Raw genomic sequence first — 25914 nt, 5'->3', positions numbered from 1 at the left:
AATTTTCAGTGTTGCAGCCCTTTTAGGAAATCTATCAATGACATCTAAGAGAGACATATGTATGTGTGTCTCTAGCCATCAAGCCCCTGGGAATTTGTTTCATATAAAAGTATCCATCAGTACTTTAAATGGGTGTATTTGTTTATTGAAACAATGATCCTTTGGAAATAACAAAAGCATTTTTAATGCTTGTAAGAAAATGAATGATTCAGTATATTTTATTACATACAAATAGAGTGAAATTTACAAGTGCTTAAAAAATCACAGGTGGCAGGTGGAGCACATGCCTTTAATTTCAGTAGGCATAGGCAGGCGAATCTCTACAAGTCTGAGGCCAGCCTGATCTACAGAGTGAGTTCTAGGACAAGGCTACATAGAGAAACAAATACTTTAAGGCAGATAGTTGATTTTCAGAGACTTCCATAAAGAATTCCTGAGTTGGAAAAAAAATACAAAACAAGCAGGTAACATGATCTCAAGTTTAGAAAGTGATGAATGTAATCTATAGAACAAATGTGTGCCTGCAGAGTGGTGCCATCACAATGAGCATGCAAGCTGAAACCATGATGAGTAAACTTAATGATTGGCAGGCCTATGATTGTAACATGAGGGCCTGCCTGTTGGGGTTTCTGTCCTGCCTAGTTCCCACAGCCATTTAGGTCCCAAAGAAAATCACATAGAAAGTCTACATTAGTTATAAACTGATTGGCCCATTAGCTCAGGCTTCGTATTAGCTCCTATAACTTATATTAGCCATTTTTCTAGCCACATGGCTCAGTACCTTTTTCAGTTGGGCAGGTCACATTCTGCTTCTTCAGTGTCTGTACAGGACTGGGGAGGAATGGGCTTCCTCCTTCCCAGAATTCTTCTGTTCTCATTGACCGCCTCTACTTCCTATCTGGTTGTCCTGCCTATACTTCCTGTCTGGCTACTAGTCAATCAGCATTTATTTAAAACATAATTGGCAGAATACAGAATTGTCCCACACTATATGATTGTTCTGAGATCTTTAAGATATTTTACCAGAACTTTGAAATCTGTATTATTGTTGGTTGTGAATTATGTAGAGAAATAAAAATTGTAAACTAAATTTTAGTTAGTATGCTATGAATTCAAATGTTAGGAACATTAAGAATCAAAGCATTTTTAATCTTTTTAAAACATTAAAGCAGACTTATAAAGTGATTGCAACTATGAGCCTTCTTCTCATCATATAACATACAATATATGCTTGCTTTCCATGCCTCAGCAAGTTGTCATACCTCTTTGCAAATTTGGATCAGCCTTTGCACTTTCAGTGTCATGAAGTAGCCTTGGAAATTCCTTTGTCATGAAGGTTTTTATTGACCTCACTCCCTCTAGGACATCATTCTTCCTGTCACAATCCCTTTTCTCATCTATGTCATCAGATTCCTCCAGGAGCATAGGTCCAGCCTTTTGAATGGTGCCATGTTAGCATGCTCCTGGTCAGCAATAGTCTGTTAAAATTCTGTTTATGATTGCTTTGAATTTCAGTTACAGTATAGTCTGTTTTTATAACTTTGTCGACCATTTCTCTCTTTGACGTTTCATTTCTGTAAACATCATGTAGGTTTATTATTGGGAGATAAGAAGACATCCTAAGTACTATGTTTAACTGTATCTGAATACACTGAACAAAAATTGCACAGTGGCCAATCACCACCAGATTTTGAAAGAAATGATTGGTCACAGATCATGTTGTACCTTTGTTATGTACATAGTGATTTGTAGGCTGACAAACAGCAGCGAAGTTTGCACTTTCAGCATTGGTAGTTTATGTTCACAGCATGGTAACTTAGCTTCCACTGTGTGCTAACTCAAGGGTGACAACCGAGAGGGATTTATACAGGAGCTGTGCAAAGTGAAGATTTACTCTGCATGTACTTATGGGCCTGATTATGCAATTGTGTGCTGATTTTTACTTCTAAAAACTGCATAACATAAAATTTATCACCAACCATTCTTAGTATATGGTTCAGCAGTATTACATTTATTTATGCTGTTGTGAAAATATCTCTAGAAGTTTTTTTTTTATCTTAGAAAACAGAACCTCTTCGTTAAAGTATAAGTCTTGTAATATATAATCATAAAAATGTTGAAAGATTCTCAATGTTGCAAGTATATGGTATTTGGGAGAGAATATCTCAATGTAGGGGGGAGAGAAAGGCAAAAATACAAAAGGACAAACCGTATATTATATTATTACATTTATATATTTGTGATCAGTGTAAATATATCGATGTTTATACAGGCAACTAAAAATGAAAGTAGTGGTGTTGCAAAGATGGTCCATTGAATGACAGTGCCTCCTCTGCAAGAATGGGGACCCAAGTCTGACATTATCTTGTATGGTTATAACCCTAGTGTTGTGGGACAGGAACAAGTAGATCCTAGAGATTTGTTGTTCAGTCACCTAACCTAAGTAGTGAGTTTCTGATTCAATGAGAAAGCCTACTTGTAGGGAATAAGGCAGATAACAACAGAGGAAAACTCTGGTATCCTTTTCTAGTCTAAGTCACATGCACTAGCATGCAAGTCCCTTCAAGTCCTTTTCCCCCTATGTGTGCCCCCCCCCCACAATGTGGTGCATTAAATAGGAATAAAAATTAAGTGAACAAAATTTGGGACAAAAGGAAATGGCAGAAAGAGTGTGAATAAGGTCATTTTCACCTTTCATTATAGTACTAACAAATTGAAATAAATTGAGATACTGGAGCATAGTATAATGTGCAGTATTATGTGGGTAATGAATAGGAGAACTTGAAATAGAAACGGTTAAATATGGTTATTTCAGCTGAATAGAGCTAAGAGTAGAGTGGAGATTTTTACTTGGTACTTAATAATTTTTATATTGTTTGAGTTTTATTACCACATTTATCTTATTTTCACAAGTTTTCAAAATAAACTTAGTACATATTCTCTAGGTGCATATAGTCAAGCTATATATTACATAAATAGTTAAAATACCACATAGGGCAGTACTATTCAGCAGCTCAATTACCTGTTTTGAAATTCATATAAAATACATAATTTTCTCTTAAGAAGTGAAGTTTAGTAGGAGCATTAATGAAGAGTAAGGCGACAGTATATTTAAAAATTCCTGTTCTCACTATGCAGGCAGTGATATCTAATACCATAAAATACTAAGATGAAATAAGTAGCAGACAGCAGCAAGAACATGAACCTGAAATTTGAAACCCATTTGAATAGTCTGTGGTCAGCTATACTATATAAGAGGAAACCCATTTAAATAGTCTGTGGTCAGCTATACTATGTAAGAGGAAAGTAAGTCAACTTCCTCCTTAAGTGGACCAAGCCACTTTAACACTATTGCTACCACATAGACATAATAGAAAAATGGATTCTCATTTCAAAGGTTTCCTAGAACATGTTTCATATTGAGGTAATTTAAGCAGAAGTAATTCATTCCTTTCAAAAATTACCACATGTAAATCATGGCTATGTCTTAGTTATTTTTCTATTGCTGTGGTAAAACACCATGACCAAGGTAACTTATAAAAGAAAGCATTTAAAAAGAAAGGTTTATCGTTTTGGAGGGTTGGAGTCTATGATGGTGAAGAAGAGGCACGACAGCAGGAACAGCTGAGAGCTCACATCTTGATGCATAAGCAGGAGTCAGAGAGAGAGATACTGAGGATGGCACTGAGTCTTTTGAAACCTCAAAGCTCACCCTCAATGACATACCTCCTTCAACAAGGCCACACCTCCTTATCCTTCTGAACAGTTCCACCAACTGCAAACTAAGTATTCAAGTAAAGGAGCCTATAGGGGCTTTTCTCATTCAAACCATTACAGGATCTAAATAAGACATTTGGAATATTTCCAGATCTCTGTGGAATGTATGAATGTAGCCCGGCTAGCTCAGTTGGTAGAGCATGAGTCTCTTAATCTCAGGGTTGTGGATTCGAGCCCCACGTTGGACGCCAAAATGTAACGGCTTAAACAAATGCAGACAGATTGTAAAAATATATACAGCTTTAATGGAGAAATATACTTACAGAACCACCGTTCCCGCGGAGACCAGGAAAGCAGAAGCAAGCACTGCGAGCATGCTCGCCAGATTTTTATGTAAGCATTAGCCTGAGGCGAACACGCCCCCTAAGGGGCGGGACTTATCCCTACATAATATGGAGGAGAAGAGTACTGAATTTGTCAGAATTTATGAATAAAGATCAAATAACCTTTTTAAATTGTTTTTTAAAAAAGACCTTAGAGAGCATGATGGTGAGGTAGCAGCTGTGTTTGTTTTTTCTCCTGCTGTTGTTCTTAGAAAAACGCATTTGATATTTTCATGTGTATATGGAGTATGGTGGAATTTACAATTGTACATGATGGAAAGTTATGGTTGTTAATTGGTGTTCTTAAATTTTGATATTGAAAGATGACATATTAAGAGGAGATACTAGAATTTTTTACATAGAGAAACAAAAAACTCAATTATATATTTTTCACAGTATCTCGTGTAAGTGGAAAAAAAGCATGAAATAAATTAGCAAACTGCATACAGAAGAGCATCTGTTGTCCAATCTTATGCACAGTAATTAAGGCAAATGGGCTGTTTGTTTGGTGCGAGTTGTCGGCGAATGCATGAGAAACTCTATCTTGCATCCATGTTTATTCCTTTCCAAGTATATCATAAAGGCTTGACTACTAGGAATGGAAGAGGTAGGGAGCCCATCTAGTCAACACCTAACATGCTTTTATGAAAAAAATGATATTTAAAGAGACTTTATGAATTTGTGTACATAAAACTCTTTATAACAACCTCTTCACTTATGATATTTTATAGACCCACACACCAGGCTATGAGCCATTTAATACAGTTTAAATTTTACCCTATCCTGAAGTTGTATTTAACTCTAACTAAAGTTGGGTAGAGGAGAGAATAAAGTACTTAAATAGAGTAGTTTCAAATCTTTAAATTTAAGAAAATTAGCTGTTGATATTGGTGATTGGTTGGCCAATTCCTATGCTATCCTGCTTGTCTCATGAGGGCAAAATGTTTCTCCCTTTAACTTTTTACTGGTTCCCTAGTCTACCACCAACTCCCTAGTCATCGCTTCCTAGAGATTAGAGTTCCTTTCTTGCTCTATGGGGATGCAGAGCTCTTTCAGTTCTTCGATAAACTTTCAATAATGCATGGGCTAAGGTCCAACCATTGTACCCATGTGTAAAAAGCTCTAGAATAAAGTTCAGAATAAAAGCTGAAATAAAACAAGCTGGAACCTTGAACAGGCAGTAGCCTACTGGGAACCTATAGAAACAGCATACCTAAGAAATCCTAAGAAAATTACAGTTAGGAATTTTTTTTTTTAAATTCCCTTTTGTGAGCTCTGAAACTTCATAATGACCTATCACAGACTGTGGGCTGGAGGGATGTAAAAGGCAGATAACAAACAACATTCCTGTTTCTACCTAACAAAAATCTGCTATGGATAACAAATAGTAGCCTTTACATTGTAAATACAAGTTTGCTTGTCATTTCTCTTGCCATTTGTCCTTCAGCTTTCTCTCAACCATTCTAGATGTGGGTTATTTAAGAAAAAAATCCACAATAGATGTAATCTTTCCATACACACTGAAAAACTGTACCTCTCCCCAAATTAATGATGAAACTCTTTTATGCCCTGAGGTCCATGTTAACATTAGAAAATGTCAAAGTAACTGATATTTACTGAGTGGTCATGATGCAGCAGTAACAGTCAACAACTGTGGAATAGAAAGATTAATAGACTGTAGTAGCATGGCAGATCCAACCCAGTAGGTTTATATGATTATCTCAGTTTTGGCTGCTTGGGGTGCTGTTTGACCTTGTTATTGCTGGCAAGAGTGTGGCTGTGGCTTGAACGCCTTGTTTCAGAGTATCTTTCAAGTTTGTGTAGTGAAACTCAGTCCTCGCTTTGGGGTGTTAAGATGATAGAACCTGAATGTGATTATAGCATTTATAGATAGGGCTTGGAAGAAGTAAGCAGGATTGGATAAAATCTTTTCAGTTGAGTCTTGTGAATGAATCTTAATTGTTTCAGAGAAGAGATAGAGACAAGAAAAGAGGACACACACGCACTCTGCTTTTCTTGCCATACAATATCTTGTGACACCCTGGGTCTCTGACAACAATGACATATGGCTGAATGTGTATCTTGGTATTAGAACTCTAGAATCATGGCCTAAAGCATCTCTTCTTTATAATTCAAATAACCTGTGCTCCTGTGTTATTGGCAACAGAAAACAGAATAATTACTAATTAATTTCTCAATTACCTTTGAGAAACCCCTTTCCTATTCCTTGTGGTTTGGATGTGCAGGTCTAACCTATCATCCCACCAGATTAATTCTACCTTTTTTGGGGTGTCAATGTACCTATACATTTCCCTAAGGCCTGGCCAACCAGAACCCTCTCTGAATTCAGTTCTCAGGTTGTGATACTATTAACTTCTGATTATCTGTAAAGGATACATTATTCACTTATGAATGATTTATGACACAGTCTTAAGGCTAAATACTGTTTTTGTGCCATCTGTCATGCTTCATACCAACTAGACAGTCTATGCAATGAAAATAATGTTAACATTATCTTAAAATGTACTTTATATATTTAAATTTATAATATAAAAGTAAGTATTTGGAATAAAATACATATTCAAAATGTTATATACACACATAAATATATAAAGCATACCTATATAACATGAGGTAAACATATACTAGGAACAAATTATTAATCATCCCTTCAGAGTGATTTCAAGCTTATAAAATGTTTAACATACAATATGTTACTAAAAGAATGCTTTGGGAGGATCAGAAAGAAATGAGTCATTGATAGGCAAACTTTTCAGAAATTTGTATATTTTAACATTTAAGTGAATGAAAATGATAGCTCTTTGTCATATGATCCCTCTACACCTGAAATTCAAGTTGGGGTGCCAGGATTTTTATTAGAGAAAAATGATCTTTGGTCAACAAAACTACTGGAGAGGACTGGGTGCTGTTGTAGCAAGACAGAATTCACAGACAGGAGTGTTCCTATGTAAAGACTGACAGGGGAATGTCTCAGTGAGCAAAGTGTTTGCTTCACAAGATGAAGACTTGAGTTCAATACCCACTAATAAAAAAGCAAAGCAAAGCAGCATGAGCCTGTAATTGCTGGCCAGGACCCCAGTGCTTGAGAAGGCAGAGACAGGAAGATCTCTGAAGCTCACTGGCTAGCTAGTCTACAAAATCAGTGAGCTTCAAGTTCCATAAGAGACCTGCTCTTAGGAAACATGGTGGGAGCCAATTGAGAAAAATAACTGGCTTAAACCTCTGTCTATACACAAGAACACACACACACAGACACAGACACACACAGACACACACACACACACACAGAGAGAGAGAGAGAGAGAGAGAGAGAGAGAGAGAGAGAGAGAGAGGGAGGGAGGGAGAGAGAGAGAGAGAGAGAGAGAGAGAGAGAGAGAGAGAGAGAGAGGGAGAGAGAGAGAGAGAGAGAAACTGACTAATGGAGGACACAGACAAAATGCCTGAGATCCAACTTGGCATAGTAATGCACGCCTTTAATCCCAGCACTTGGGAGGCAGAAGCAGGTTGATCTCTGTGTGTTTTTGGCAGCCGGGTCTACAAAGTGAGTTCCATGGACAGTCAGAGCTACATAGTGATACTCTGTCTTGAAAAAAACAAAACAAAATAAAACAAAAGATGCTGAAAATTATGTATACTTTAGATGAAGAGGAATATGTGCTTTAAATAATTAAATTGAAGAATGAATCCTTTGTTCTAGAACCTCAATTTATAAAGTTATATTAAACTATAAGTACTCTTTAATTAAAAAGAATATCTGGGTAAATCTATAAAGGTCAGAGGAACGAGCAGTTACTAGAAAGATATACTGTGGCTGAATGTGCAATGTTGAACATAGATTTGAATGAGGGCTAAAACATGTTTGTACAATTGTATGATTTCATCTATCAGAAAGATCTGAGTTTTTGTATCTCATCAAAATTTCCATGTTAAAACATAATCTCAAATGTGATAGTGTTTGGGATGGTTCCTTTGGGAGGTGACTGAGACATGAGGGTATGACTCTCATAAATAGCATTGGTCTTCTTATGAGAGTCACTCTGGAGAAAGTCCCATGTCCTTTCTACCAGAAGTAGATACTACAAGAAGAATGGTTAACTGGCCTGTTGGTAGCTAGATATTGTAATTCCAAGACTTTTACAACACTGGGGTATATCTGTGGCTGATAATCTATGTGCTTTGTGATATTTTGTTAGAATGGCCCAAAAGGATGAAGACAAATGCCCTGTGGTGCCTATTTCCCCGGCGGACTCTGACAGGATGATGGTAAGACACATCATCTTTTTAGCATCCTCTACAGCTCATTCAAGCTTATTCATTTCTAAATATGCTTGTGAAGTTTGTCCTTATTCACAATAAGACATCCCTCTTCCTTGTCATTGTGTGAGTGAAGAGGCAATGCTGTATTGTGTTTGCTACAGTTACTCCCTCCTGTGAGTAAGAAATGGAAATCAGCCTTAGGGGATCATATAATGGCGAGAGGGGAGAAATTGAGCTATAGAAGTGGCAAGACCTTAAAACAAATTCAGGATTTAGTCACCATCCGAAGGAGAACGACAGATGGTGGGTTTCAAAGTGTGCAAGCATAATAGGAAGAGGGCACATGAGTTCTGTGGCAACCGCAGAAGGAGAGCGTGAGAGTTTTGAAGAATAAAGACGAGAAGAGGAACCATATGGTGGAAGGATAATTAGGCACAAGCATTTGCCTTTAAGAAAAGACAAATCTTGGAAACTTGTTTACCAAGATATAACCTACGGTAAAGGAAATGATTTATTAGAAGAGAGAAGAAAGAGAGATGGCAACACAGGTCTAAATTGCACAATTTTGGAGCAATTCTTCGGTGAAGTTAAAGCTAGGAAAAGGAAGAAAGAAAAATCTATAGCAATTTAAACAATGCTGCACTATGAATCAGGCTTCTTAATTAGAGGAAGGGTGGAAAAGTACTGGGAAGTGAGGAAAGTTCCCTAAGAAATTCTTTATGAAGAAGACAAGTCAGAAACGCAATGGCACCAAAAATAAACGGAATGAATCCTCCTCTTATTAAAATGCAGATCTCTGCATATCTAGGAAGCCTCTGCATATCTAGAGAAGCCTCAGCCTAGTGTCTGTGGTTAAGCATTTTAGGAACTTGGCAAACTCAGACAGCACTCCGGTCCCTAAGCTAGGACCAAGTTGGCTTCTTCTCAAGTCAACAGACTTTCTGTGCAATGAAGTATCACGTGAAAGGGATTTTCAGGTATTTGGGTTCCAGTGGAAGCAACACTGCCATGTGGTCTGTGGCAGTTTCTCACGGAGAACTGTCCCTTCTTTTGAAATGTCAAGAGTGTGAAGGTAGAGCCGCTGGGTCTTGCCCCTGATAGGTCATACATCTGTACTCCCAACACTCAGGAGACAGAGGCAGAGATACCATAAGTTCAAAGGCAGCCTGGCCTACATAGTGAGACTTCGTCTCAGAAAAAAAAATTAACCAACCAATCAGCCAACAAAACCTACGGAGTGACACAGTCTGCCAGCTATTATTTTCAGAGTTAGTTCTATGGCAAGCAGCCTGCAGAGTGTGTTGGAAGCATCTGAGTGCAGCATAAAAATCTGTAGAAACTAGCTTGAGGTTGAGGGTGGAGAGAAGTGCAGACAGACAGATCTGAGTAGAATGAATGGGGAAAAATAGACAGGATTTACAGACTAGATGTGGAATGGAAAAGATTTTTGCCCAGATAACTTGGGATTCCTGCTGCTGTCCAGTGAGGTGGGTTTCTTAGGTGATGCAGGTAGAGAGGGATGGATGTCGCATTTCTGTGTGTTTGCGCGCACATGCGCATGCATGCGTGTGTGTGCTGGGGAGTAAACATAGAGTGCTGTGTATGCCAGATAAGTGTGCTCCACCACGGTGCTGTATTGTAAACAGCTGAGTTTTGGTGTGTGTCCTGTGTTTCATGTTTCTGTGGAACAGTCTTAGGTTTCTCATTTCCAGTTTTAAATTTTAAACTGATGATGAATGTTTCTTCCTTACATAGAAATAGTCTATTTCTGAAGGAATAGTCATAAATCATTTTTACTCCAAAAAATAAATGAAACCCAATCTTCTTCCTATTAGGTACTAGTCTAATTGGTTTAATTATCTGGGTGAGTTATGATTTAGACTTGAAGTGTCTCCCCAAAGGGTAAATGTTGAAGAATTACTCTATTGAGATAGTATAGCTGAAAGGTATTTTGCTTGCTTTTGGACACCATCTGTGCTTCCTTTGGCTGTTTGGTTGGGCTGGAGTGGAGCATGTGTGTTACTGGGGATCACATACACAGCATCCTGCATGCTAGAAAATTGCTCTTCCTCTAAAACAAACTTGCAGCCCAGTTGGTGGGCAATCAGGAAGTGGGGCCAAGTTAAAAGAAGGTGACCTAGGACATGTCGTTTTTGTAGAGTATATGTTGTCCCTGGTCACTTCCACATTTTCTCTGCTTGCTTCCTGACTTCCATAAGGTGAGCAGTCTATTCTGCCATATTACCACCGTGCCACGTGATACTTTGCTTTATCAGAGCCCACTTCCATAAGATGTTTTTCTCAGGTATTTTTACATGCTGACAAAAGGCTAACGCAGAGAGGCTACCCATTCCATTCCTCCTTTCCAGATTTGGGGTGGTGCTTTTTGTGCCACCTTGATTATAATGAGTCAAAGTGGGGGGCAGGGCAAGTCAAGGAGAACTTTCTGGATTTTTTCCTGAGCAGTGAAGAATAGTGCTGATGTAAGCAGACATTAGTGTTGGGAGGGAAAGTGACACTAATGGATTCCAGAGGCGGAGTGTTTTGTTTACATTGACAATATCCAAGTACATTTATGATTTCATACGCTAGAAGGGATTTTCACTGTGAAGGTAAATGGATCTTTATTGGGCACATATTATACTAAGCTCTTTAATAAAGCCTTTCATACACATTACCTCAGTTAACTGCAATTATTTCTCCTATTTCTTTTTTCTTTTTTTGGTTTTTTGAGACAGGGTTATGTAAAGAAAAATTCTAAGGGGTTCAGAAGGCAACTGAAAACCATCCGATTGTTTAATAGGTTGTAAGCATGGAAGCAGAGACAATAGCATCCTGCACCAAGATCATAAAAATTGGTTCTCAGGATGCAGAGAAATGGCTTCTTTATGTGATAGGCATACAGTTCATAAACAGATTACAGTATGTCGAATGTCTTAAATGTCATGGATTTTAAGAGAAGGGCACTGGGGAAAATGCATATGAAAGACTAAGGACATGATAAAAAAAAGGAACAGTTGATTTACATCCCATTCTGCTCTGAAGACTCATTCTGATATTTCAACTGATGTCTCATGTAAAACAGTAATAGATTCAAGAGGTAGATGAATTGCTGCTTTCATGAGGGTCTAGAATCATGTCCTGTTTGATGCACCTTTCCTTGTCTAAGAGATCCTTTCGGCTTTGTTTGAATGCAAAAAATGTAATCTCCTTATTTTGGAGAAGAGTAAACTGAACCAAGTTTGTTTTATGGTATCCACTACTAGCACAGAGTGGAAGTGAATTAGGCTTCCTACTTTGAGCATCCTGCACAGTTAGATGCTCTATGACACGAGCAGATGAGAACAAAACTGAAAAGGCCCAGTGAGGTCAAGAAAGGATAGTTTAGAGAGATGAGGAGAGAGGTGAGTCAGCAGAGATTGTCAGGAAGGTTATCACAATTGATGCTGGCAAAGAGAGGAAGCTTAAAAACTGGGAATGAGTGTCTGATATCATAAAATTGTCCAGTGACTTGTGAACACAGTGTCAGGACAGCATGCTGGAGTAGCTTGATTTCACTGGCAATTTGAAGTCAGGCATCTCAACAGTGAGACAAGAATGCTAACTGTGCTAACTACTGCATTGAGCTATTTATCATTACTGCTTAATTATGTAAACACCAAACTCTTCATCGTAGTATTGAGGGAATGGCACTATTAGAATAAGATGGATTCAAGTAGACCAACCACAAAGCAGAGGATGGACACAGGTGGACGTCTTAAGGACAGACCTCAATAAAGACAGACTTGGTACATATTTGATCATTATAGAATATCTACAACACGATAGTTTAACTCACAATATAAAAAGGAAAATATATATGTTTCTTTCATAGATGAAAGAAAAAGACAACTTGAAAATATCTCTTGGGCACCACAGAGATTTTATTGGTTATTTTACATTTATTTTAACTTTTGACTGACAGAGTTACTATGTGCTATTGTCAGACAAATTAGTTCAAGTGACTTAACAAATTATATTTAGGCTTTAGTAATTGTGCGTTAATGGGAAGCCATTAAATGATAATCATACAACAGTCTTAATAATTACCTAATTCATTTTTTCTATTTATTTCCAATATGGGGAGTGTGGTCTGGTAGTGACATCTAACACTTTGAAATGAACCTTAGTTAAGTATCGCACATTAACAGGAATATTTCAGTTCTCTTTTAAATGGCTCTATCATCTACAAACACAGGCAGATTAATTTTCTAATCAGAACACTCTAGGAAACTATTAACCATGACATTAAACTGTGTTATACTAATTACATTCCCTATGAAGAATTTCTATCTGAACTTACAGCATAAGACCCTGGAGAAAACTTATCAGAGCACAGATTTCTTCACTGTATTTTAAAAAGAATCACATATGAATATAATAATTTTGCTTTTCATGTGTAACTTAAGTCAACTCTATTCTCTATACTGACTGATTACAGTGGGAAGATATTTTTGAACTTGTTAAACGAAATTTTTGTTTTCTTTAAAAATGATGTTACGTCCTATGTGGTTATCACAAAACCAGGATCTTGGCTCCACAACTGTGGGAAATTAATATTTATTTGGTATTAGACTACTATTCACATTGAAGAAAAATAAAAACCAAAAGTAACTGTTATATACCAAAAGAAAAAAAACATATGAGATTAGGGAACATCTGTAAGGTCCATATTGCAGGGATATTAGCCTTCACAGGCCTTACAATCTGTTGTAACTAGTTTCCTGCTGCATAGCAAAACTGTGTAGAGTAAGTAGGAGAGTGAGTACAGCTGCATTCTCATAACATTTTCTTTGTCAAAAAATGTGGCAGATCGAAAAAACTTCCCACCCACTAGGAAAGTCAGATTATTTTTCATTGATTAATGTTGTTATTTGAGAATTTCATATATGTGCAAGATGCATTCTGATTACTCTCCATACCACAACCCTCTCTATGGACCCTTCTCTCCACATTAACTATCCCCAACCTTACCTGTTCCTTTCCCAGATTTATGCCATTTGGTGTAGCTTTGTGGACTATTTAGTTTAACCAGGGCCACCTGTGTGATGACTATATTGGAATTGTCACATCTTGATAGGGTTGTGTTGACAGAGATTTCTGTTCAGCCCAGTCCTGCAGCCATGAAGTCCCAAATAAACACACAGAGGTCTACATTAATTATAAACTGGTTGGCCTATTATCTCTGGCTTCTTATTAATAAATTCTTACATCTTATATTGGCCCATTATTCTTGTCTGTGTTAGCCATGTGGCTTGGTATCTTTTATCAGTAAGGCATTCTCATCTTGCTTCCTCTGCATCTGGATGACGACTGTAGACTGACTCTTTCCTCTTCCCAGAATTCTCCTGTTCTGGTTGCCCCACCTCTATTTCCTGCTTGGTTGCCCCACCTATACTCCCTGCCTGGCTACTGGCCAGTCAGCATTTTATTAAAACACAAGTGACAAATTTTTACAAAGTACAAGATCATTGTCCTACAGCAGGGTCATCACTGCTTATAAGACTCAAGGAAGTGATCTCTCCTCTCCCTGAATCTATCAGTAGAAAACTGTTCAGTAGTGTCCCCTGAGTTTCTCATCCATCCATGTCTGACTGTTTAGGATGACTAGATTCCAAAGTCACATCAGAAATTGCTAATGATGATTTGGCAAGACTACAAGCCTCATGTACTACTAGTGAGAATGCAAATTAAATGGCAGTTTTTCTAACATAGGTTTGTGAATTGGCCCATGAATTGTGTATGGACAACAAAGAAAGAATTACAGATATCAATTTAACTTATGAACACAGATGCAAAAATTCTTAATAAAATACTTGTCAACCAAATCCAATAACATATCAAAAAGATCATCAACCATGATCAAGTAGGCTTCATTCCTGAGATGCAGGGATAGCCTAACATACTATGTAATCCACCATATAAACAAACTAAAAGAAAAAACCCCACATGGTAGTTTTGCTAGATACTGGAAAAGCCTTTGACAAAAGTCCAACACCCCCTTATGATAAAAATCCTTGATAAACTAGGGATACAAGTGACATATCTCAACATAATAAGGGTAGTTTATTGCAAGTCCATAACTAACATGAACTTGAATGAAGAGAAACTCAAAGCAATTCATGAAACTGGGAAGCTTCTGTAAAGCAAAGGACACCATCATTTAGACAAGATACCACCTTCCACAATGATAAAAGAGATTTTCTTTTTTTTACCAACTATGCATCCATTTGATAGAGGGTTACTATTCAAAACATATAAACACTCAAAAAAACTAGATAAAGAAAATAACTTAGATGTGGTATGCATCTAAACAGAATTCCCAAAAAAGGAAATTCACATGGCTGAGAAACAGTTAAATGTATAAAAACTTGTGTCTTCATGGAAATGCAGTCAAACTACTTTGAGATTTCATTTTTTTTAATGGTCAGAATGGCTAAGATCAGTAACATGTGACAGCAAGATAATTCTGGAAATGATATGGAATAAAGGTAACAGTCATTCATTGTTGGTGGGAGTTCAGTGTTTTATAGTCACTATGGAAATCAATGTTTTAGTTCCTCAGGGAGATGGGAATCAAAGTACCACAAGACCCAGCTATACCACTCTTGGTCATTATGGATATATATACCCAAAGGATGCTTTATCTGATCACATGGATACTTGTCCAACCATGTTCATTGCTGTTCTAGCTATAATAGCCAGAAATTAGAAACAACCTAGATGACTCTCAACAGAACAAAGGTAAAGAAAATATGATATGTTTATACAATGGAATATTATTTAGGCACTAAAAAAAGGTGAAATCATGAAATTTATAGGTAAATATATGGAACTAGGAAAAATTTATGCTAAGTGATGTAACCTAGACCCAGAAAGACAAAAGGTATGTATTCCCTTATATGTAGATATTAGCTGTTAAGTCAATGATAACCAAGCTACAATCCATAGAGCCACAAAGGTTAGGTATACAGTAAGGGACTATGGGGGAAGGATATATCTCCCCTAGGAAAGGAAAAGAGAATAGATAGTTATGAATGGAAGAATGAGGGGAGACTGGATTGGGAGGATCAAATGGACAGGGGAAGAAAAGAGGGCTGTGAGGGAAAAAATACAAGAAGAAATAGAGAGAGGGGGGACCCAATTAAGGGCTATTTGATGGACAGTATGGAAACATAATACAGTAGAAGCTTCCTAAAATATATACATATGCAGGTATTCTAAATGAAATTGCCAAATAATGAGGAAGACAGACCCCAACTGGACATCTCTTTTCACCAAAATGAAGACTCTAGTCCTGGAAATAGCTGAATCTAATTGAGTTGTTGACCAACTTGCTTTGTTATATGTAATTTTACTATGTTAAAGTTAAAACCTTCCCTTTTATTTAAACAGAAAAGGGGAGGTGATGTGGAATTCTCCTCTATATGCTGTGAATACTATTGGTTAATAAAGAAACTGGCTTGGCCTGATAGGGTAGAATAGAGCTAAATGGAGAAAACTAAACAAAATTCTGGGAAAAGGAAGGTGGAGGCAGGAGAGGCCATTTAGCCCCACTGGAAACAGATGCCAGAACTTCAGACAATAAGCCATAGCCACATGGCGATACACAGATTAATGGAGATGGGTTAAATTAAGATATAAGTGTTAGCCATTAAGAAGCTAGAGCTAATGGGTCAAACAGTGCTTTAAATAATATAGTTTCTGTGTGATTGTTTTGGGTCTAAACTGCTGGGTGGCTGGGAAACAAACAAGTGGAATTATTATAACAACTGAGGGTGTTTATCAGGTGCAGGAATTCCCTTATAGAATTTTTGGGGTCACTTATGTATACTCGCATGTCATCTACAAACAGCTAAAGTTTGAATTTTTTTCCCCAATCTATATTCCCTTGACCTTTTGTTGTCTTATTACTCTGTCTAGAACTTCCAGTACTATATTGAATTGATACAGAAAAAGGGAACAGTCTTGTCTTGTTCCTGATCTTAGAGAAGTTGCTTTGAGTTTCTCTCCATTTAATTGATATTGGCTGTTGACTTGCTGTATATTGCTTTTATTATGTTTAGATATGTTTCTTGTATCTCTGATCTCTCCAAGATCTTTATCATGACGGGTTGGTGGATTTTGTTACAGGTTTTTTTCAATATCTAATGAGATGACTGTGTGGTTTTTCTTTGTTTGTTTATATCGTGGATTATACTGGCAGGTTTTCCTATGTTTAACCAACCCTGAATCTCTAGGATTAACCTTACTTGGTAATGGTGGATTTTTTTTAATGAGTTCTTGGATTATGGCTTGCAAGATTGATCTGGAATTCTTTCTTTCTTTCTTTTTTTGCGTATCTTTGTGTGGTTTCAGTATCAGGTTAACTGTAGTATCACAACAAGAGTTTGGTAATGTTCCTTTTGTTTCTATTGTGTGGAACAATTCGAGGAGTTTTGATATTTACTCTTCTTTGAAATTCTAGTAGAATTCTGCATTGAAACCATCTGACCCTGTGCTTTTTTTTTTAATCTGGTCTTGATTTAATTTTTGTATGTGGCATCTATTCCAAAAACTGTTCATTTCTTGGAGATTTTCCAATTTTGTAGAGTATATATATATATTTGATTTTTTTTTATTGAAAAAAGGAAAAAAAACAAGTTCCCGCCTCCTCCCAGCCTCCAATTTCCTTCCTCCTCCTCCCACCCTTCTCCCCCTCCCCTCACTCCTCTCCCCCTCCCTCTCCAGTCCAAAGAGCAGTCAGGGTTCCCTGCCCTGTGGTAAGTCCTAGGTCCTCCCCCATCCATCCATATCTAGGAAGGTGAACATCCAAACTGGCTAGGCTCCCACGAAGCCAGCACATTAAGTAGGATCAAAACCCCGTGCCATTGTCCTTGGCTTCTCATCAGCCCTCATTGTCCACCATGTTCAGAGAGTCCGGTTTATCCCATGCTTTTTCAGTCACAGTCCAGCTGGCCTTGGTGAGCTCCCAATAGATCAGCTCCACTGTCTCAGTGGGTGGGTGCACCCCTCGTGGTCCCGACTTCTTTGCTCATGTTCTCCCTCCTTCTGCTCCTCGTTGGGACCTTGGGAGCTCAGTCCAGTGCTCCAGTGTGGGTCTCTGTCTCTATCTCCATCCATCACCAGATGAAGGTTCTATGGTGATATGCAAGATATTCGTCAGTATTGCTCTAGGATGTACTCACTCATAATTGGTTTCTAGCCATAAATAAGGGTCACGGAGTCTACAATAGGTGAACCTAAAGAAGCTAAGTAAGAAGGTGAACCCAAGGAAAAACATATAGTTATCCTTTTGGCTCTGGGAAGTAGACAAAATTGCCGGGGAGAAAATTGGGATCTTGGGGGTGGGGTGGGATGGGGGTAAGGGGAGATGGGGAGAGAAAAGGGAGAACGGGAGGATGGGGGAACTGGGGAAAAAGGATGATTGGGATAAAGGAAGGTTGGATAGGGGAGCACGGAAGCACAATTCTTAGTTAAGGGAGCCACCTTAGGGTTGGCAAGAGACTTGAACCTAGAGTGGCTCCCAGGAGCCCAAGGGGATGTCCCCAGTTAGTTCCTTGGGCAGCTGAGGATAGGGAACCTGAAATGACCCTATCCTAGAGTATATATTTTTGAAGTATGACCTGGATTTCCTCAGTGTCTGTTGTTATGTCTCTCTTTTCATTTCTGGTTTTGTTAATTTGAATATTTTCTCTGTCTTTTAGTTATTTTGGATAAAGTTTTGTCAATCTTATTAATTTTCTTTAAAAAGCCATGTGTTTGTTTCCTGTGTTTTCATGTATGCAGTTAACTTCTTTGGGTTAGAGTTTCTAGTACTTCATGTGGGGCTGGATTTGTGGACAGGTATTGTTTAAATCTGGTTTTCCCATGGAATATCTTGTTTTTTCCATGTGGTGATTCAAAGTTTTGCTGGGGATAGTCGTCTGGACTGGCATCTGTGGTCTCAGTGTCTGCAAAATGTCTATCCTGGACCTTCTGGCTTTTATAGTCTTTATTGAGAAGTTAGGTGGTGTATTTTCTGCTAGGCCTGCCTTTACATGTTACTTGCCTTTTCTCCTTTGCAGTTCTTAGTATTTTTTCTTTATCTTGTATGTTTAGTGCTTTGATTATGTGGTAAGGTTTTCTTTTCTTTTTCTTTTTTATTCCAGTATACATGGTGTTCTATAAGCTTCTTGTATCTTCATAGGCATTTCTTTTTTTAGGTCGGGAAAGTGTCCTTGTATGATTTTGTTGAATATATTTTCTGTGCCTTTGAGCTGGAATTATTCTCCTTCTTCTATACTATTAATCTTAGTTATGGGCTTTTCATGAAGTCTCAGATTTCATGGATGTTTTGTGTTAAGAATTTGTTGGGTTTAACATTTTTTTCACCAATGAATCTATTTCCTCTATTGTATCTTCAACACTTGAGATTCTCTCTTCCATCTCTTGTATTCTGTTGGCTATGCTTTTATCTATAGTTCCTGTTCATTTACTCAGATTTTTCATTTCCAGAATTCCCTTCATTTGTGTTTTCTTTAATGCCTCTATTTGAATTTTCAAGTCTTGAACTGTTTTCTTCACCTGTTTTATTGTAGTTTCTTGTTTTTTTTTTTTTTTTACAAGATTTATCAAATTCTTCCAATTTTTTGTTTGTCTTTTCCTCAGTTTCTTTAAGGGAATTTCTCATTTCCTCTTTTAGGGCCTCTGTCAATTTTATAAAACTTTTTTTTAATGTTGTTTTCTTCTGCTTCATCTGCATTGGGATGTTCAGGTCTTGCTGTTGTAGAACCACTCTGTTCTGGTGGTGCCATATTGCTTCTGATATTTTTGAGTGCATTCTTATGCTGCCATCTATACATCTCTTGTAATTGGTGCAGGTGGTGCTTCTGTCTCTAGGGACTGCTGATCTTGAGCAGGATGTTTGATGGGGGCAGATGATGAATTCAGTGTGTTTGGGCAGCAGAGTGCGTATTTTTAAAATATTTTATTTATTATGTAACAGCATTCTACTTGCACACTAGAACTACTATACCAAATCTCATTAGAGATTGTTATGAATCACCATGTGATTGCTGGAACTTGAACTCAAGACCTCTGAAAGAGCAACCAGTGTTCTTACCTGCTCTTATCCTCTGAGTCATCTCTCCAGCCCTTCGCAGAGTGGGTCTTATTGGTTACAGTGTTCAATGTGTGGGGATGGTGGAGGAACAGCCTGCCAGGGGGACTCTTACCAACCTATTTATTTTCTAATGATAGAAAGAGGGTATATCTGGATGAGAGGAGTTGTGGGGAGGGACTTAGAGGATTAGATGGAGGGTAAACCATAATAAGGATATATCATGTGAGAAAAAAATCTATTCTCAATAGAAAGGAGTAAAACAAAATACATACAATGTGATAAATTTTGTTTGAGGCTGGTATAGTGGCCTAAGCCTAAAATCCTAGCACTCCTGACAGTTGAGGCAGAAGAATCTTGTTTGTTTTGTTTTTAGAGACAGGGCTCTGTATATCCCTGGCTGTCCTAGAACTCATACTGTAGACCAGGCTGGCTTGAAATTAAGAGATTCACCTGTCTCTGCTTCCTGAGTGGTGGGATTAAAGGCATGTGCTACTGATGTAAGAAGTCCTTCTGTATATGTGTTGCTTTTATTGGTTAACGAATAAAGAATCTGCACTGGCCTGTGATAGGGCAAAGCAGAGTTAGGTAGGGAAAACTAAACTCAATGCTAGGAGAAAAAAGGCAGAGTCAAGAGAAGCCATGTATTCCTGCCAGAGATAGACGTCTGACCGAATCTTACTGGTAAGCCACAGCCACGTGGTGATACACAGATTAATAGAAATGGGTTATATTAAGATGTAAGAGCTAGCAAATAAGAAGCTAAAGCTAATGGGTCAAGCAGTGATTTAAATAATATAGTTCCTGTGTGGTTATTTCAGAGCTGAACAGCCAGGAACAAACAAGCAGCCTCCTACTACATGCCACCACAGTGTGGCTCACTTTTCTGAGATTAATCAAGTTGTTGTCCAAAATGGTTGCCCTAGTTTTATACTTCTCCCGTCTATGGAATTCACATAGGCTATATCTTACGTGAAAACGTGATGGCTTTGTACTTTGTTATATTTTCTAATTTGGTGAGAGTACAGTGCTAATTTGGTCATTAATACTATTGCTTTTAATCAATTCATTTGATATAGGAATTCCTTATCTCAACTTTCTGTTATAGTCATTCAGAGTGACCACTTGAAAGAATGGTAATGGTAACTATCTGGATACTGAGGCATTTTAGAAATAACAAAATAGTATTTTTAGAAAGCCCAAGATTTTCCATGATTGCCTTTTCTCTCCTTCAACTTTGTGTCGTCCTGCACACTAATGCAGCATAGGGTCATGTTTCTGCAACTGGTTCCGCAGCGTGGAAGACTGTTCTGTTGTTTGTTCTGACTGAGAAGAAGGGAATGTGGCTTTCAGCTTTAAATGATGCATAAAAGATACTTAAGAGTTTTACAAACATTATTTTCAATGGCATGTTGCAGTTGCGGACAAATTTCTGTGGAAAAATCCAGAGTGTTCTTTAAAAACCAGAAACTCAACCTTCTGTTTATTGGCATTTAGAATCTTTTAGGTGCCAAGTGCGTGAGAAAGAGATCAACAACTCTTGACATGTTGACACTTGGAAGTAGGTCTAATGCTTTTAGAAACTGACCTGACACTCAAAGCCAGATCATGTTGCTGCTTTTCTGCTGGACAACACCTTGTGAAACACCAGTGCCAGACAAGGGCACTCTGTGACCATGATGAAATGAGTCAAAACAAAATTACTTAACTTTTCTAAGCACATTTAAAAAAAAGGTTAGTGTGCAATATCAAAATGCCCATATCTAATAAATTCATGGGTAGCCATTATAGACTAAGCTTCATCTTAAGCTCAGCTCTGAAAAACAGGCTCTAGAAGACCATCCCAAACCAGAGTGGAGTCACTCACTCTTACTGGTGCATGTTCAAACTAACCTCTGAAGGGGGGTAGTTTCCCCTTGCTGTAGTTCATTTTCTTGTTGTGGCAATGGTTGACAAAATCAACCAGAAGATGCCTTAGGGCTTGTGCTGGAACTAGCTCTTGTAGATCAGGCTGTCCTTGAACTCACGGAGATCCACTTGCTTCCAGTTTTGCCTCCTGAGTGCTGGGATTAAAGGCATGTGCCACTACTGCCCAGCTTCAACCAACCAACAAGAAGATGAAAGGATTTATCTTAACACAGGGCTGGAGTGTATATAACGGCAGGGAAGACACAGGTGCAGGGACATGGGTGGCTTCTCCCAGTGCTCCTGTGCTCAGGAAGCACAAAGAGATAAACACTGGCACTCAACTAGCTTTCTTCTTATTATTCAGTCCAAACCCTGGGCCCATGGAAAGGTGCTGTTCCTATATCATTAAGCCCAGTCTAGAGAATCTCTTGTAGGTATGATCACGGCAATCAACATTAACCATCACCTATCCCCAGGAGATTCCTTGCAGTCAGGCAGCTTGGACCTAGTTTCTCTGAGCTGGCCTGCTGAGCAAATTCTACCTATCATAAGTGGCTGTGATGTGACCTTTTCACTCTTAGTTTTTGCCTTCATTATTAGCCCTGTCCTGCTGATGGAGCCACACTCTTTGCTTAGCTCAGTAGACCAGTCATTGTGATTTATAGGATGATGTGTACTTTTCTACAACCGAAAGCAGAATACAATTATTTTTAAAAGCTAAATTTGTTTGAATTTTGTCTTTTGACATCATATACTGCTCACTCGTTGAGTATCTGCTACAGTGTCAGTCAAAGCTCCACCATGCTGTGCTACTAGAAAACATCAAGACTTTGAGTCATTAAACTACCCCCACTTCCTGACAGTATGCAACCCAGGCCAGTCCTCCTAACAATGTTCTATGAAGTTTCCCCAAACCACCCAAGCAAAATGCAGATCTTTATAATACTTCCAAAAGTTCCTCGTGGTTCACCATTGTGCATATTCTTATCCTCTATAATAACTCTAAGTTGTCCCAACTACAGATATTTCTCCTGGCACTCTCTGGCTGCAGGACACCCATATACAGCTCTTTGTGCTGTCCATATATTGTCTCATTGAACCTGCAGCATTCCTTTTTGAAGTATTTGCTGATGGAGAAGCAAAGAAAGTTAAACACCATCTTCAACACCATGCAGTTGATAAATAACAAGAATGAAAGCTGCATCTATGTTGATTATCACGACACAGAGAAAGCAACTTCTCTTAGAAGCTGACTTAAGTAGCATATACTCATTGAGGACAAAAAACATCTGGTCATGTGACATAATAAAAGCTAGCACAAAAACAAAAAAAGCAACAAACACTATCTGCATGGCAAAAAACAAACTTAAACCTCCAAAAGCTGTAGATGAAAACTTACTCGGACCTTAGGCTCATTTTTCTGAACCCCTGTGTTAATCTCTGTGGAATACCTACAATTGTTTCTTGTAGCGAAATCAATACTTCACGTTTACCTGTCTTGGCTCACATCACTTCTGTATGGGCAGGAGATCAATATCTTTAAGGAAATAGTTTGAAGGCAAAGATGACTTTTAAAGGCGAAGAAACAGTGATGTATGAGAAAACTGCATTAGCCTCGAAATCTGACCTTCAGTGTACACAGGAAATTCTTCTACATGGTTTCACTTCAAGGACCTTCAATATATGCCCGAAACATTTCTCCTACTCTGTGTTCTCGACCTTCTTCACTTTGCTGCCTGCTCTGCCACCTATGTGAATGCCCTGCCATTCTTCTGCCCATGAAAATCCATGTTTCCTTTCTGTAGTAACCACCCTGCCTCTCTTCTATGCAATAATGGAGTAGGAAAAGATTGAATCTTGGTGCCAGTCAGAGGAGAAACTTGTCTCCTCAGAAGAGATGTGACATTTCTGACAGTTTGTTGCACACACGGGAGCCATGGCAATGAGCATGTGTTGGATCATAGAGTGATCAGAGCTGCTTGTTTATGTATACCCCTTGATCATTGTTTAAATAAAAACCTCATTATCAGTGTTCCAAAGATGGACTTGGGGGGAAGGGGTTCCTGGATCTTTTTATTTGTTCCCCTTCCCAGTGTGGCCACACTGAATGGATCTCCAGTTTTCTTTTCTTTACTTGTCATATTGGGGACAGGTGCCTGAGTCTACCTTGATAAGGATGTTTAAGCCCAGATTCTGACCCTAACACTATTGCTTTCCTTTTCTTTATATTTAAGATTTCCCCTTGTTCTTGTAAAAGCTGTTACAATTTTTACATTGGTTATTTGTGTAAATTTCTGTGAACTACATTAAACTGTTAACTGTTTGGACTGTATTTATTTATTTATTTTTAAATTTTTGGTTGACCCAGGGTAGGCATGCTCTACGTGCTCAATAAAGTGACCTAAGTTCCAGAAAAAGCCACACCTGCGGTAACAGTTCTACAAGGTTGTTTGACTGATGAGAATTCCCGGATTTGTGGCGAGCTGGAATGCTGCAAATCCAGGACCGTGTAATCTTGGCTCTCTTGATCTAACACAGTGACAATCACTTGATAACTTTTGCTCTTCCCTAAAGGCTCACTAGCTTGCACCATCCTCAACCTCAAACCAAAGATAGCATCTGAAGGCTTTTTTTTTTTTCCTTTGTAACCCGCTTACCTAATGAGTTCGAAAAGTTCCTTGATGACTTTTTTTTTTTTAAAAAAAAAAACCGTGCTTAAATTACCGAAAACAAAACTTGACGAAAACTGTTACTACTTTGGAATGTGGTATTTGGGGCCACCCGAGTTTAAGTTACCGGGCTAAGGCCATGCATTCTGGGTTCCAGCGTGAACTCTCGTATTCCCCTTGAGGTGACAGTTCTGTTTTTTCTACAAACCGTAGTCAAGCCTAGAGTCGTGGGCGCTGGCGAGTACAGCCCAGAACTACTTCTCCCAGGCACCCGAGACCTCTGAAGACCAGTCACAGGGCTTACCAGTTGATTTCACATTCAGCGCTGCTCAAACAGTACCGGAAGGGTCTCCCGGCCGTTCAGAGTTTTCAAGAACCTACTCTCCGAGGGCAAGCAAAGCCCTGGCAGCGACTCTGGTTAGCTCCACAGTCCTTCCAAAACCCGTCTCCTCAGTCTACCTCCGGGCTTGTCGCCTGCACTGACAGAGGGCGGGAAGCGCAATGGACAGGCCGAAGGGCCAATCAAACCCAGGCTTTGGCATTCCCGGAAGGGGCGGAGCGCGCGTCGCCGGCTCTGCGGCGCGGGATTGGCTGAGCGGGCGGCCTGCGGTGGCGGGAGATTTCGGATGTGTTGGCTCATCCCGGAGCAGCGGTTAATTACTGCGTGGGACCCGGAAGGTGAGCTCGCGGATCAAGGCCCCAGGTTCGGTCAGATCGAGACCCGGGAAGATGGAGGGGTACCGGGCGCGCGCTCTTGGCCGGGACAGCAAGGCGCCGCGTAGGAAGGGCCTGTCGCCCGCGCGGCCCGCAACCTACTACGAGCCCGGGGAGAAGCGCCCCAAGTTGGTAAGTGTGGGCCAGAGGGCCTTCAGCTCCCTGCGGCCCAGGCTGACAACCCCTGGAGGCGGGAGCTAGATTTATTTCAGAAGGCCAGAGCTGCTAATCGGCTTAGATCCACGGAGACAGGGCGGGATTCGATCCCCATCCGGGACCAAGGCCTTGCTCTCTCTGAAGCCTCGCTTTCTTAGGGCTGATCTGAAAAACGTTCAAATGCCTATGTACTGACGTCATCCAGGCGGATTCTGCACTTTTAAACAAGTTGAATTTCACCCCACCCCATTAGAATAACTGACTATAAGACTGAAAGTGAACTTTTAGCTAATAGTATCTCCCCGCCCCCTGCTCCTATATCTTAATCCAACAAGAACTTTTGAAGGTATATATATATTTTCAAGTTGAGGCAACTGGTTTTCAAACTTGGCGGGATGTGTAGTCACTGCTAAAGAATGTCTTGTTTAGTTTGGAGTTTTCAAGTATCTGAAACTCGTTAATCGGGTTGGCTTTGTGCTCTTTTTAATTTTTTTTTTAATTTAAGAAATATCACAAATGATATGTAAGTTTATAAGTGGAAGCATTTTATTGACATTGAGGTTGACAGTAAGTAGGACTGGCTACTTCTTCCACGGTTTTATATGTAGCTTATGAATGGCAGTTGCCCAGACTCTTTCTTCTGCCCAAACCATTTTCTTTGGATTTGAGAAGGTAGAGTTAAGCTAAGTAAGAACCTATTAAGGCTTTAAACAATAAGGTTAAATTTCATAGTGACATCATGATGTAACCCTGCACTGTACGAGAAGACACAATTTCTTTACTATTCTTCCAAAGTAGATCTTCATGACAACCTTTTGTGTGGTCAGGAAAGAAGCCTGCTTTACAGAGGTGCATGTAAAACTTGGTCACTGTTGGGGTCATGTAGACTTTGGGTAAAGGAGCCACGATGTGACAGTTTTCTGTGTTCTATGTTCAGCTGGTTTCTGAA

The 25914-nt window shown here is 39.0% G+C and overlaps 1 protein-coding gene across 1 annotated transcript in view; it reads left to right on the top strand.

The window, feature by feature from the left end:
• Positions 1–24657: 24657 nt before the first annotated feature.
• Diaph3 (diaphanous related formin 3) overlaps positions 24658–25914 on the top strand; it is a 449402-nt gene continuing 448145 nt past the window's right edge. Inside the window, exon 1 of the mRNA XM_075949702.1 lies at positions 24658–24941. Coding sequence (XP_075805817.1) covers positions 24825–24941 — 117 coding nt within the window. The 5' untranslated portion in view covers positions 24658–24824. The remainder of the gene's footprint in view (positions 24942–25914) is intronic.

Source organism: Microtus pennsylvanicus, chromosome 15 (genome assembly GCF_037038515.1).
Source record: "Microtus pennsylvanicus isolate mMicPen1 chromosome 15, mMicPen1.hap1, whole genome shotgun sequence".
In the NCBI taxonomy this organism is placed as follows: domain Eukaryota; kingdom Metazoa; phylum Chordata; class Mammalia; order Rodentia; family Cricetidae; genus Microtus; species Microtus pennsylvanicus.
This window is presented reverse-complemented; position numbering and strand designations above follow the sequence as displayed.